General features: G+C 44.2%; 1 protein-coding gene across 3 annotated transcripts in view; it reads left to right on the top strand.

Annotated features, from left to right (window-relative positions):
- The window catches only part of ROBO4 (roundabout guidance receptor 4), a 50,304-nt gene extending 37,027 nt beyond the window's left edge, over positions 1 to 13,277 (top strand). For all 3 annotated transcript variants that reach the window (XM_072425667.1, XM_072425668.1, XM_072425666.1), the window contains 3 exons: positions 2,311 to 2,714; positions 10,400 to 10,596; positions 11,768 to 13,277. In XM_072425667.1, the coding sequence (XP_072281768.1) occupies positions 2,311 to 2,714; positions 10,400 to 10,596; positions 11,768 to 11,785 (619 nt within the window). In that variant the 3' untranslated portion in view covers positions 11,786 to 13,277. The remainder of the gene's footprint in view (positions 1 to 2,310; positions 2,715 to 10,399; positions 10,597 to 11,767) is intronic.
- Positions 13,278 to 13,780: the final 503 nt, after the last annotated feature.

Genomic DNA, 13,780 nt, shown 5'->3' with positions numbered 1-13,780 from the left:
GGGCAGAGACATCATGTCTGATAGTAGGTGGCAATGTCTTGGGCAGAGAAGGATGATGTGGGGGGCAGGTGTGGGGTTTAGGAGGTAATTGTAGAGAAGAGGTTGCGTGGGTTGGAGGCTTGAGAGGAAATGACTGTGGAGAAATAATTTTGCTTGGTGACAGTGAGCTCTGTGTTAAAGCTTTGTAGCTGGGCTTTGTAGTCCATGAGGTCAGCGCTGAGGCCAGATTTCCTCCACTTGCGCTCAGCTGCACGAACAGACTTTTGTAGCTGTTTGGTGTGATTGTTGTGCCAGGGTCGGGGGTTGGCAGGGCGGGGGTAGCAGAAGGTGGCAGGAGCAACATTATCCAAAGCCAGGGAAAGAGATGGTGGCAGCTTCGTCTGGGGATGTGATTTTGGAGAGAGCGGGGGTTAGGGATGCAAGGCAATTTGAGAAAAGGTTGTGGTTAAGGTTACGGATATCTCTCTGCCATTGACCAAGTCTGGGATGTGGCAAGGGAAGGCAAGGGTTTGATAGGTTGGAGGTGATAAGGTTGTGATCAGAGAGGAGGAATGGTGAGTTGTCAAGGAGGGTCAGGTTGCAGAGTTCCGTGCGTACCGGGAGGTGTGCCAAAATAACCCCGTGCATCAACAAGTACTTAAAAATATTATTATTATACAGTATTTATGTAGCACCAACATATTACCCAGTGCTGTACAAAGCCCATAGTCATATCACTAGCTGTCCCTTAAAGGAGCTCACAATGTAATGTCCCTACCATAGTCATATGTCATTAATACAGTCTAAGGTCAATTTTGGGGGAAACCAAATAACCTAACTGCATGTTTTTGGAATGTGGGAGAAAACCGGAGTACCCGGAGGAAACCCACACAAACTCAGGGAGAACCTGCAAACTCCATGCAGATAAAGTCCTGGCCGAGATTCCAACCTGGGACCCAGCGCTTCAAAGACCAGAGTGCTAAATGTAGAGCCACTGTGCTGCCCATGCATCCAACCACAGTACAATGGTGGAATGTATAGGGTGCGGTGGTCAGTGGTGCCACTTATATTGCAGGATGGTTGGCATTGGTGTCCAATGAGAGGTGAACTGGCTGGTGTTGGGGGGTCAGTACGAGAACCCAAAATGGTTGGATTTGTTGGTTAGTAGATTAAAAAAATACCCATTGTTAGGGGTCAGGGGAAGGAGAATATCTGTCACCCATGGCTAAGGGGGTGAAAAGTTACTTGGTACTGGTGGTCAATGGGAAGAAAAAAAAGCCAGCATCCGTGGTCAGCTGGAGCAAAAAAATGCCCAGGCTTGGTGGCCAATTTGAGTAAAAATGCCCCAATTTGGAGGAAGGGAATCATTGGTGCACAGCGAGATGAGAGGAGGGAACATTGGTGCCAAGTGGTGGTGTAAAAGTTCCCAGTGCCATGTGAAGGGAAGGTGGGCATTGATGCTCTGAATATCCCATTCACATTCACAACGCATGAATCAGTTCTTATTCACATTCATAACTCATGAATCTTAAATAACAGCCACTAACCCTCAGCAGGCCACCAGCACTATAAAATGTAAATTGATCCTCAAAGTTTGAACTGATCCTGGGGAATACGGGAAGACCACCAACTGGAATGTAACCAGAACATGAGACCCCGTAACGGAAGCTCTAATCCCATTTCCACATCTCCTCGGATGTCCAATCTGTTATCAGTTTTGCAATCCATCTTCATAAACGTACAATAATAAATCTCGGCTCTGTGTGAATCTCATATCTGATATCCCAACCAGGTGCAATACGCCATTCGCAACTCCCGAAGGGCGCCATAACTCCCTTGCATGGCCGATGTTTTCCCATGCACTCCTGGGTTTCCCGCTCTTGCACATCGTCAGAAGTGATGAAATGCGTAGGCTGAGTGATCAGGAAGTCATCATGCAAGAGAAAGCCATTATATATATAATAAATAATTATATTACATGTGTAACTTCACTACATGGCTACAGCACATCATTGCTCTATGGAGCCCTCCAGGGGCCCCGATTCCTAGGATGTTACAACATATACCGCTCAGATATTCCTACAATGTGCCAGGGCTGCTCCCTCCCATTGGCTAGGAGGTCATAATGAATGGCCAATTGGAAGGAGCAGTAGGTGGGGCAGAGGTTGCTGTAGTGGGCGTGTTCATGACCAGGCTGTGCTGTCTGGTAGGAATCTTTGGATCACATTGATGTCTGAATTGTTTCACAAATTCTCAGGTGGTTAAATTATTTCCATTATAAATTATTTTTGTGTATTTTTGGTGTAAACAGGAAATATTTTTGTTTTCAAGGCATCCCTCCGAAAGCGACTCGACCCTACCGAGACCCTACTCCACCTCCAACACCTTCGGCTATATCTGCAGCCCGTTGCCATCCGAGTTGGCTGAAGAGGATCCGGGGGATGAAGATGATGATCTGGAGCTGGGAGAGCTCAGCTCGTTAAAATCGTATCGCAAGTATTGTGAGACTCCAACGTCCAGCATCAGCGAATACGAGGGCTCCATGGCCGGCTCTCTGGTCAATGGCTGGGGGTCAGTGTCCGAGGATAACTACACCAGCGCCCGCTGCAGCATGGTCAGCTCCTCCGACGGCTCCTTTCTGATGGACGCCAGCTTTGCCAAGGCTCTGGCTGTGGCCGTGGACAGTTTTTGCTTGGGAATGACGCAGTCGGAGGTCACAGACAGACTCCATTGTGGTACGTGATTGTATGCTAACCAGCAATGAGTGATTATTACGCTCTCCAAGACTGAAGAAGATAGACTTATCATGAGAGAACCTGAGTGATCCAGCAAACCTGGAATAGATTTCATCAGGGACTCAAAACATTTGGCAACTAATAGCAAGTGATTTAAGAAAGCCATTCCAGGTTCACCCATGACAGTCTATCGTCTCCATTCTTGGAGAACTTTAATAAATGAGGCCTGTTATGTGTTTATACCCAAAAGATGTAATTCTCTTTTTCTTGCAACCATGGCAACTGTACTCTCTAGTTAGGGATTTCCATTGATTCCCATATTAGTTTTCCTAATTAGTTTCTTACTTTTCCCAGAAGTCTTCCAATGGTTACATTATAGTTTATGTTGGCTCTCCGATTTTAGTAACTGCCAGTGGCCCTTCCCAGCAACTTTAATACAATTGGTGGTAATACATTGAGTCTGCACAGTCTTCACATTTTTGGTGCTCCCATTCATTGCAATCTCATGCATGTGTAGAGAGATATAGGGCAGGGCTAAATTTGGAAACATTATTCCCCATGGATGGCATATTGTCCCTGGATTGGCCAGAATAAAACCACTGGTACTCGTCTCCCGAGGAATGAATTCAAAAGAGGAATTGGTTCACAAAAATATGTGATACAAGATTTAACTTCCACCCCCTTTCTGCATATACATACATTTGCTGCCCCAATTATCTGCTTGCCCTCATACTTGCAGATATAATAGATCATGTGACCCCCTTTCCTTAAGTTTGGAACTGTTGTCTGTTTTTTATGACTTTAGTTATTTTTAGGATACATTGTAAGCCTGACATGCTTCATGAATTATATCAGCCCTCCCTCCCTTCATCAGGGCTCAGATAATGAAAATTAGGAAAGTGTGGGCTCTGTGTGGTTTAAATTACCTAGAAATACTTTTCTCCTGGTGAGGGTCCTCTCATCGGATCCACTGGGCCCTTCAGTCATTTTCCAAGCCCTGATAAAGAGAGGTATAACCCCCGAAACGCGTTAGATGTTTAACATACCATCTCTGATCGTTGGGTTGTTTCTTTTAATAAATCTTTTTTGATTTTAAGTCTTCCAGTTAGGGGCGCCCGGGCTTTTGGGAGATTCCCCAGTTTAAGTGTTCAAGCTCTACAATTTGGGTAAATTTTTCACAAAATATTACACTTAAATATTTGTAAAAAGAAGGGAATCACGCAATGGGATTCTTCATTAGAGTTTGGGGAATGTTCATCAGGCAGAGGAAGCAGTGTAGCTCATTGATGGTCCATGGGGCTCACAGCAAGGTTGGGGTGGAGAAGAACTTCATAGCAGTGACCTGGTGATGGACCCAAACCCGCCTCGGCCCATTAAAAATCAAAAAATAAAAAAATTGTCTATAAAGCAAAAAAAAAAGCATTTTCGTATATGTATGTCCATGTTATATTGTGACTCCTCTATAAACAATGAAGCCTACAAAACGTTGTAGCCCTACACAATTCCGCCGCACGCGCCCCTGACAAACTGCCCTTTTTTTCCTTGTTTCTATAGCAACTCTTTAATGCGGAGTTTATCAGCTCGTAATTGACATCTCAGAGATTTTAACTATGTGACTAGGAAGAGGTGAGCTGGACAATTGGTCCTCAAAGACCCCAAGGACTCATTACTCACCATTAACGATCCCTAAATCCATGAATTCTCCCTTAGGGGAAGGACGGGTGGCCAGGCAATTGTTAGAATATACGAGTAATGATCGGATACAAAGTCTTTTATTCAATTCCCATCATGCTGCATGTTGGTTGGAAACAAAAGGCTTTCAATATTAACTAAAACACAAATCTACGTCTTTCCTTGTGGTGGAAGATCAGTAAATGGGCCACCCAGGGTACCATATCCTGGAAAATGTTGCTTCGGCACCTTGGCATGGCTTACTGGTGGACGTTGGTATATTGGAGGAGCAGAACTTGTGGCCCATCAGGGGGTGAGGGGTGAGCACATGCGAGAAGTAGTTTTATAAATAGAAAAGATCTTTATATAAATATTAACATTGTCTATTTATAGTTAGTAATTCTATAATTACTTTATGACCAAACATCCATGGACCAGTAGATGACCATTATACCATATTGGAAAACCCATTCCATAACTGTGCCCATTCAGTGTTCTTTCCAGCACCTCTTTGTTGGGCGCACCACCCAGCACTTCTCAGGAACCACCCAAAAACAGCCGAATACTTTGGTCACAATACAGGGGCCACCACCCACCTACAGACTCCTCCACCCAGCTTAAAAAAATAATGGGGCGAATACGGCCATTAATATAACGTCCAAGGAAATACCTCCCAACATGCACTAATAGCTGATACACTGTATATGACCCAGGGTTTGTGGGAACATTCTATTTCTAAAAGCTTATTGGACATCATATTCCAAAACCAAGGCCATCAAAATGGAGATGTCACAATTCTTCCCTTCTTTCTCTGGTGGCTATAAAATCTTCCACCCTTCTCTTTCCACAATATTTTAAGGATGTTTATAGGAACAGCTCTTGTTTGTGGACACCACCATGACACCTATATGACCTTGTTGGAAATCCCTTTCTAAAACCATGGCCATTAATATGGAGTTGGCCTCTTTTCTGGCTATGACATCCTTCCAGATGGCTTTCTACAAGATTTCACATGGTGATTGTGGGAGTTTTAGAGGCCAGATGTTGGGTGAGAAGACCTGCTCACATCTGGTGTCCTGACTCAAGCCAAGGATGTTCGGTAGGGTTGAGGTGAGGAGGTGATGTTGGATGAGATGATCTGGTTCTCCATTAGAATTCCAATTCATCCCAAAGCTGTTCAGTAGGGTTGAGGTCAGGGCTCTGAGCAGGGCACTCAAGTTCCTTCTCACCAAACTGCTGTCTTTATGAAGCTGGCTTTATACCCCGGGGTACAGTCATGGGGGAACAGAAAAGGGTCTTCACCAAACTGACCACAAGGCTAGAAGAACACAATTGTCTACAATGTCTTTGTATGATGGAAGATTACCAGAACCCTTCACTGGTGACAACTGGTCTCCATCATATGGGTTGGGGTCCTCCATACATCTGATCATATGAGCATGTGAGGAGACCCGGTTCATCGTTTCAATTCAACCCCAAAGTGCTCAGTAGGGTTGAGGTCAGGGCTCTGAGCCGAACACTCAATTCCCTCAAATCAAACTGGTGACCCCATGTCTTTATAGAGCTGGCTTTGTACCCCGGGGCACAGTCACATGGGAACAGAAAGGGGTTTTCACCAAACTGTGACCACAAGGCTGGATGAGCACAATTGTCTTTGTATTCTGTAACACGTATATCAGTTGTGAACCAGGTCTTCTCATCAACCATTCCTGACCTCACGTATGGACACAATTCCCATAGTCACTCTCTAAAATCCCAGAAGAGGCCATTACGACCCCAAATGGGGGTAACAAAGCCATTACAACTCCATATTGCTGGCCAAGGTTTTGGTATTGGATGCCCAACAAGTTCATCCAGGTGTGATGGTCAGGTGTCCATAGCCCCGTAGCCTGTACCACCACAAAGGGGAAGGAGAGATATTTCTTTGATTTCAGCTCTTTGCGTGAACATATCGGACTCATCAGATACTGAAATTGTGGCAGCGATTAATATGATATGTAGAGGTAGCGCAGGTCTCCACCATCATTATCCTACAGAAGAGACACTCAGCAAAGGTTAGGTGCCTTCAGAAATGATGGCGGTGATATTTCGGCCCTACATCTGTGAGAGGCGCGTATTCATGTAATAACGGGATAATAGCGTTCAGAATCCCATTAATTAGCCCACTGATGTTGTAATGAATTATTTTTCCTCACCACTAATTCATTACCGGCTGTTAATTGGGAGTTTTGTTTTATTAAAAGGTGCAAATAACATAGATTGTAAAAGGCGCTGAAACGAGACCTGCTTTATGAGGAAATTAAGTTTAACAGCGGGTTCTTTAATGGTGCGCTCCGATCAATCGCTTTTGTCCGTCTTCCCGAGCTCGCTTAATGGGGCAGAGCTGACAAACTGTGTACAGCTATTGATGGCGGTTATAAAACAACAGCCGGCAAATTCTCGCTTTCTGTTTATTTAAGTCGGCGGCGTTTTGTCTTCTTGCGGCCGTGCGTCATTCGGATCCGCTGAGGTCCTTGGTGAGCGAAGAGTTAACAGCTTTTTGTTGCAGATAACTTGTTTCCGAGCCGAATCCGGAGTTATCGGGCAAAATCTGATTATTTTAAGCGGCTTTACTGCAACATCTGTCTGTCACACAAAAGCACACGCTGTATAATTCAATGTCGGACAAGGACAGCGGGGATTAGCGAGGCGGCGGCAGTGCACGAGGAAGAAGTGGATTTGGTTGCATGGGGTTTGTTCACACGGACGGTTTGCAGGAGGTTACAGCGAGCGACCACTTTCCTTTTCTCCATCATTGAAATAAGGCAATTGTGATGATGAACATTTATTAACATGCTGAATCTGCATTCTCCGATCTTACTTGCACCACTGGCTGTGTTTTGTTTTCTTTGTACAAAACAAATGAGCAATGAAGGAAAATCGGTTGGTTCCTCCACCGCGTTCAATACGTTCAATATTTAATTCATTCATCTGCTGCTGGAAACGATCAGGAAAGATTCTTTCCAGCAACAACAGAGTGAAAGATGAATGAATGAGCGCCGTACATATTCTATGGAGAGGGAAGGGGAGACAAGCAAGTGGCACCCCGCTGTGCTGTTCTCCATTGACTTATATTGTCATTCACCATCGGTTAATCATGGTTCCGTCCTGATGACATCAGATGACCACTGTACAGGTCAGATACTCACCTGAGATGAGCCCAACTGTTCGTATCGGGTGAGAATCATCTGATGTGTGTGGGTAGCCCAACTTCACTGCTTCAATATCCGTCTGTGTGAACAGGACCCCCGAGTGTAAGCAACCTGATTGGATGCAGCAGGACCGCTATAGGAAATTTGTTGGTCCCGTATTAGATATTAGACCCCCCCCGTAAGCCAGGCTTATTTGATCTGGTCATGGTACCCCCTGATAACAGTCCTGTTATATTGAGCCATAGAGAAGGGTGCAGTGTCTTCCAAAGCAGCCCTGGGGGGTATCAGACTCCCTATTAGTGCCATGCACCAGGGCAGACTTTTAGGACAATGGGCCTGATTTATTAAAGCTCTCCAATGCTGGAGGGAATATACTTTCATAGTGAAGCTGGGTGATCCAGCAAACCTGAAATTGATCTGGACCAGGATTCAAAACATTTGCTAGCAAATGACTTTGAAGAAATCCATTCCAGGTTTGCTGGATCACGGACCTTGGACAGTATTTGGAGCATCCAGCATAGCGACTGCATGCAAACAATTGTCCCTGGTGGGTATTGAACCCCCAAACTCAGCGCTGTATATCCAGCATTGTTAAAATGTAATCTTCCCTATTTTGCATTGTGCAACCTCCCTCCATCGCACACTGCATGCAGCAGAACTGGGGGGCTCAGGGAGATGACGGCCCGTGTTTTCAGAGGTCCAAATCCAGGAGCCCCAAAACAGGAACAACAGAGATTATATAAAGGAAATTGTAGATATATCATATATTGCTTCTGATATGAAATTGTAATATTATCTCCTATTTATATATTACACATAGCCATGTCTATAACTGTCCCTAGAGCTTGCAATCTAATCCCCCCACTATAGTCATATGTCACAAGAAGTCAATAACCTAACTGCATGTTTTTGCAGTGCTCAGGGGAAATCCATGCAAACACAGGAGGAGCGCTGTGCAATATTATTCCCTGATTAATGCAGAATAGATAACGGAAGTTATAAGATGCCAGCTTTCAGGATTTGTACTAATGAATACTTGTATGAGATTTAAGTTTTTAGGTTCATATATAAACTTTATCCCCATTTCTCTCTATGACGGGGGTCCTATCTGTACCACATCCCAAATCCTTGTTAAAGCTTCATCAATTGCATCAAAGAGACGTATAAGGTACATAACAATCTCACTCCATTGCAACATATTGAATATAACACATAAAAACATAAGTGGCCGTGATTGTATATTTGTTATATAGATTTAATGCATGTTCTTCAACGCGTTTCGCATAACTGCTGCATCAGGGAAAAAATGCAATACATTTCTTGTTTGCACCTTATAAGTCCCTTTGATGCAATTGGTGTTGTTTTATCCCCATTTCACATGGCATAGCCGCAGTTGTGCATGGTGGTGATTTGGTGTATCTCTCTGCACCGTATTGCACCGTGTGATACTCCGCAGAGTGCATGGGAGCACTGTACACAACCGCAGCACCCCAATGTGTTTCCTGTACGTCACAAATATTAAACATTTCAGTGTTCTCCCCGGCACCTCTTAGCTGGGCGCACCACCCGGAACTTTTCAGCAACCACCCGGCTGTTTTTGGTTATTACGGATAAGTTGGATCACAATAAAGGGGGTGCCGCCCGCTTACAGCTTCTTCCCAACCAGCTTAGAAACATTTCTGGGTTTAACGCTGCTGCTGGTTCCGAGTTCTACCATTGACATCCGGATGGCCCCCCAGAGAGCTGGAATTTGTTTAACAATGGGCCAGTTTTTGTTAAATATCAGAAATCTCTCCAGGAAATTCATTAGCGGCTAACGAGCTGAGTGGGGAGGCGGAGGATTGTAAAGTGAAGTCTAATTATACTTTTATTCATGAACGTGAATCCATAACGCAGTAACTGCATGCTGCAGGAACTTTATCAGAACCAATCAAATCATTTCTTGCATATTTAGCACCTGATTATCCGGAGCTGCGGAGAGGCGCCGGGCCAAAGGTCCAGATTTCTGCTAAACGTTGTCAGCCTGATGAAGTCTTCCGACTCGCAGCGTCTCCCCATCCAACTCTCATCCTGATAATCTCTCTGCTGGCAGGAAAACAAGTTTAATACTTTAAAAGCAGCCAGTGCATTAAGTGCTTGGCTCGCTCCCCATTGCGGATGTTCCTGCGACGAGCCATGCAGCATGCTGAACATGTTAAGGGCACCTTGGGTCTTAAAGGGCACTGCCACCTTATTGTTGCTGTATGCCGGGCAGATATGGTATCCAATACAATGCCCAGTGCCAGCTCCCCTCTTGTTGCTGCACAATGAGGACGCAGGCTTATGAAGTATCCAATGTGTCCAACGGGTCCCAGGTTTGCTTCAGGCATTTCATATTAACAAAATGATTTTATTGTTATTTCAAAGATTATTGAATGTGAGAGAAAGAGGGAAATGTAATTTATTACTATAGTGTGACATTAGAGTGTCAGCTCCTCTGTACGAAGACTGATGGGACTGGCTGAGTGTTCTCTGTACAGCACTATGGTATATGTCAGAGCTATATAAATGTATAATAATAGTGTGTGACTGTGGGAGACATTAGAGTGTCAGCTCTTCTGTACAGAGACTGATAGGACTGGCTCAGTGTTCTCTGTACAGCACTGTGGTATATGTCAGAGCTATATAAATGTATAATAATAATAGTGTGTGACTGTGGGGGGACATTAGAATGTCAGCTCATCTGTACAGAGACTGATGGGACTGGCTCAGTGTTCTCTGTACAGCACTATGGTATATGTCAGAGTTTTATAAAAAAACGTACTTATCTTTATTTTTGCACAGATTTCTCGCCCTCTGCGTCCCCGTTGGATGGAGCGTTAGCTCTGCAGAACCAGGGTGATGGCAGCAATCAGAATAGGAAGGGTAAAGCGAACCCTCTGCCGGTCCTGGATTGGAACATTGATTGGATGGATGAAATGGAGGCCAAATACAAGCAGAGGAGTCAGACGAGGGGGGCGCAGCACCAGGTCAATAAGAAGGTGAGACTTCCTCCATGTACCCGGGTCAGGGTGGGGTCATCGCTTTTCACACTCTCAGGGTTGTGCCAATGATAACACGACATGTGAATAGCGTTGGCATAAATACATCTGGAGAACCGGCCAATCAGAATCCTCGATTCACAGTGATCAGGTTGAGGTTGTTGTGGGTGGGGGGTGTTTATATTATAGATTTGGGTCCTACAAGGGGTAAATCATTCTCATTGGCCAATCCTTGCCACCTAAGAGGATGATGCCAATGTGAGTCTGATACAGCATTCACATCCACTGGTATTCACCCATTTTCCAGTTTCATTGGAGTTCTTCTTTAATATGCAGTGGGAGTTTGTTGCCTCTAAAAGGTTTTTTTTTCTGCTTCACATCGCAATTCATAAAAGTTTTTGTTTTCGCTGCCAAATCGCATTCCCATCATTCTGCCCTGCTGGATGCACCGCTGCTGCTGTTTAGTGATTTGCTGTCTGCTCATCATGTCACACCTGTGGGGGATCTCGTCCAATCACATTGCATCACTTGTCACCTCCTCTAATAAGGTGAAATCAATAGGCAGCACTCCGAGGGTCTTCTGGGGGCACTCGCAGCACGCTTGGTCTATAATGCAATTCTGGTCCTCTGACAGCTGAACTACAAGTCCCAGCACACCCAGCCAGCAGAAAGCGAACTCTGTCGGGGGGTGCAGGGAGCTGGAATGCATTCGGGATTATACTTTATATTTGCCCCATGCTTCTTTGTCTCTAAAACTGTTCCCATCAATAGTCCTAACGCACTTCCTGTCTTAGGGTGACAACACTGCTCATTATTAGATATAGTAGAGTGGGCGTTGTCACCCGAGGACAGAAAATGTGTTATTGTCAGAGAAAAAGTCTAGAAAAAAAAAACTAAAGCAGACACCACATTGGCTGAGCTGCAATGAATGTTCACATTCACCCCCCTCACTCTGCCCTCATCTACAATTCACCACCCAGCACTCCAAATACTAAACCTTCCAATCTGTTGCTGAATGCAGTGATGATTCTTGCATGGTGAATCTCCCCAAATTATTTACGTTGTCACTTTTGTAGAATTTTTTGGAACTTTTTTTTCCTTTTTGTTTTTTGCCAAATCGAATTCATTGAAACTTTCCACATTCCTAATAAATCTCCTTTTATTGTTTCAGATTGAACAGTTTAAATAATCGGATTCCCCCTCAGACATGATTGGCTGGCCAGCAAAACCTGAAATTTCAGATTGCTGTTCACCATCCCAACGGAACCCTCTGATTGGACCGAAGACCCAACAGAAGCTGACTCAGCATGTTACCTATTAGGTGGGGGTGGGTGACAATCACATTGGAAAAAAAATGCTTTATATCCCTCCTGTGACATCATCGTGTGACATCATCATGTGACATCATCATGTGACATCATCATGTGACATCATTTGGGTAATATGGGATGCTAAAAAAAAAAAAAACTGGCCGGAAAAAAAGAAAACTAAAGCAGCCGCCAGATCTGAGGACTGATAAGCTGCAATATCTGGAGCGCACATTACACACGCGGCTGTTGCGGTCGTCATGCGGCCATCTTGCCTATTTTGAATTATCGGCCTTGTGTGACATCAGGAATTATTTGACCTTTTTTTTAGATATTTTAGTTTTTTTTTCCTAACAAAGATCCATAAAAATGTAGAAAGAATTTTATAGAAGATAAAGATAAGAAATGAGAATAATTAACCAGCTGCATAGATTGAGATCAGATTACCGATATTTATTTATCATTTCACGTTTATATCTGACCGATGGGTTATAATCCTGCGATGATGTCATTGCTGTGCTGCTCAATGTTCTCCATGCTGGAGGGGAAGCTGTACCTGAGGAGCTGCACTGCACGGATCTCCCTGCTTCTCTATGCACTGTGTGGTCTGAGCCTCTGCCACCTCTAAATATACCACCGACGGTCATCAATAGGGGGCGCTGTGACATGGGGAAGCAAAGCCCTGCCACCTGAGAGAGACACAGAATGAACGGGCTGCATGGAATCCAATTATTGCCCCCAATCACCCTGACCTCATAGGTGCAATGGTACGTGTCTGCGCCTGTGTGAATCCTCCTCCTCCCCCCAACACGCAGAAATCACAGAGAACACGCCAGACACACGCATGACATGGATACAGATCTGTGCAGGGCAGCCAATCACCTCGCTGCTTCCCCCCAACACTGTACATAGAGAATAACCAATGCTGTGAATTAGGAAGAAACCGACCAATAGGAACGAAGAATAACAAAGACACTAACAACAATGTATCCATTTATCGATGTGTCAGGTGAATCATTATATTGATGAATCATCATATCGATGTGTTGGTGAATCTTATTATCAATGAGTCAGTGAATCATTATGTTTATAAATCATTATAACGATGTGTCGGTGAATCATTATAACGATGTGTCGGTGAATCATTATATTGATGAATCTTTATAACAATGTGTCGGTGAATCATTATATCGATAAATCATTATATCGATGTGTCGGTGAATCTTTATGTCAATGTGTCGGTGAATCTTTATGTCAATGTGTCTGGGTGTAAATAGTCCGTTTGATTGTTAGGGTGACACACGTAGAGATTTGTCTTCCTGATTTTCATGGCGTCAGAAATCTAAAATGTGCAAATAAATTTTTATTATATGATGAGCGTGCGGTTTTATTTTATAGGAATGTTGTGGTAATGCAGTAATCCACCACAAGGGGCAGCATAGTGCAATGTGAAATGCGTAGTAATCACACAACATTTAGAGTGTCAGCTCTTTGGGACAGAGTTGTGAAATGTTGACATGCTGCTCTGTATTCCCGATGACATCTGATTATCACACAACTCGTTAAATGCAATCAGTGGCTCCGGTTTATTAAAGCTCTTCAGGAATAGGTAGGACAGACTATCCTGGGTGAACCTGGGGGATCCAGCAAACTTGGAATGAATTTCTGGTTATGGTTAACAAATGTTTTCATTCCTGCACCAGATCCATTCCAGGTTTGCTGGATCACCCAGGTTCTCCCGTGACAATCTATCTTCTCCAGTCTTGGAGCCGCATTGTGTGACACAAATTAATACAAGGTATTAAAATAAACATTTTCAGTGAGATGAGGTCATCGGTCTGCTGCAGGCAACGGGAAGCATTTCCTTAGTCCCCCTG

This window comes from Pyxicephalus adspersus, chromosome 11 (genome assembly GCF_032062135.1).
Source record: "Pyxicephalus adspersus chromosome 11, UCB_Pads_2.0, whole genome shotgun sequence".
NCBI classification, from domain to species: domain Eukaryota; kingdom Metazoa; phylum Chordata; class Amphibia; order Anura; family Pyxicephalidae; genus Pyxicephalus; species Pyxicephalus adspersus.
The sequence above is the reverse complement of the archived record's forward strand: the minus strand, read 5'-3'. Positions and strand labels throughout refer to the sequence as shown.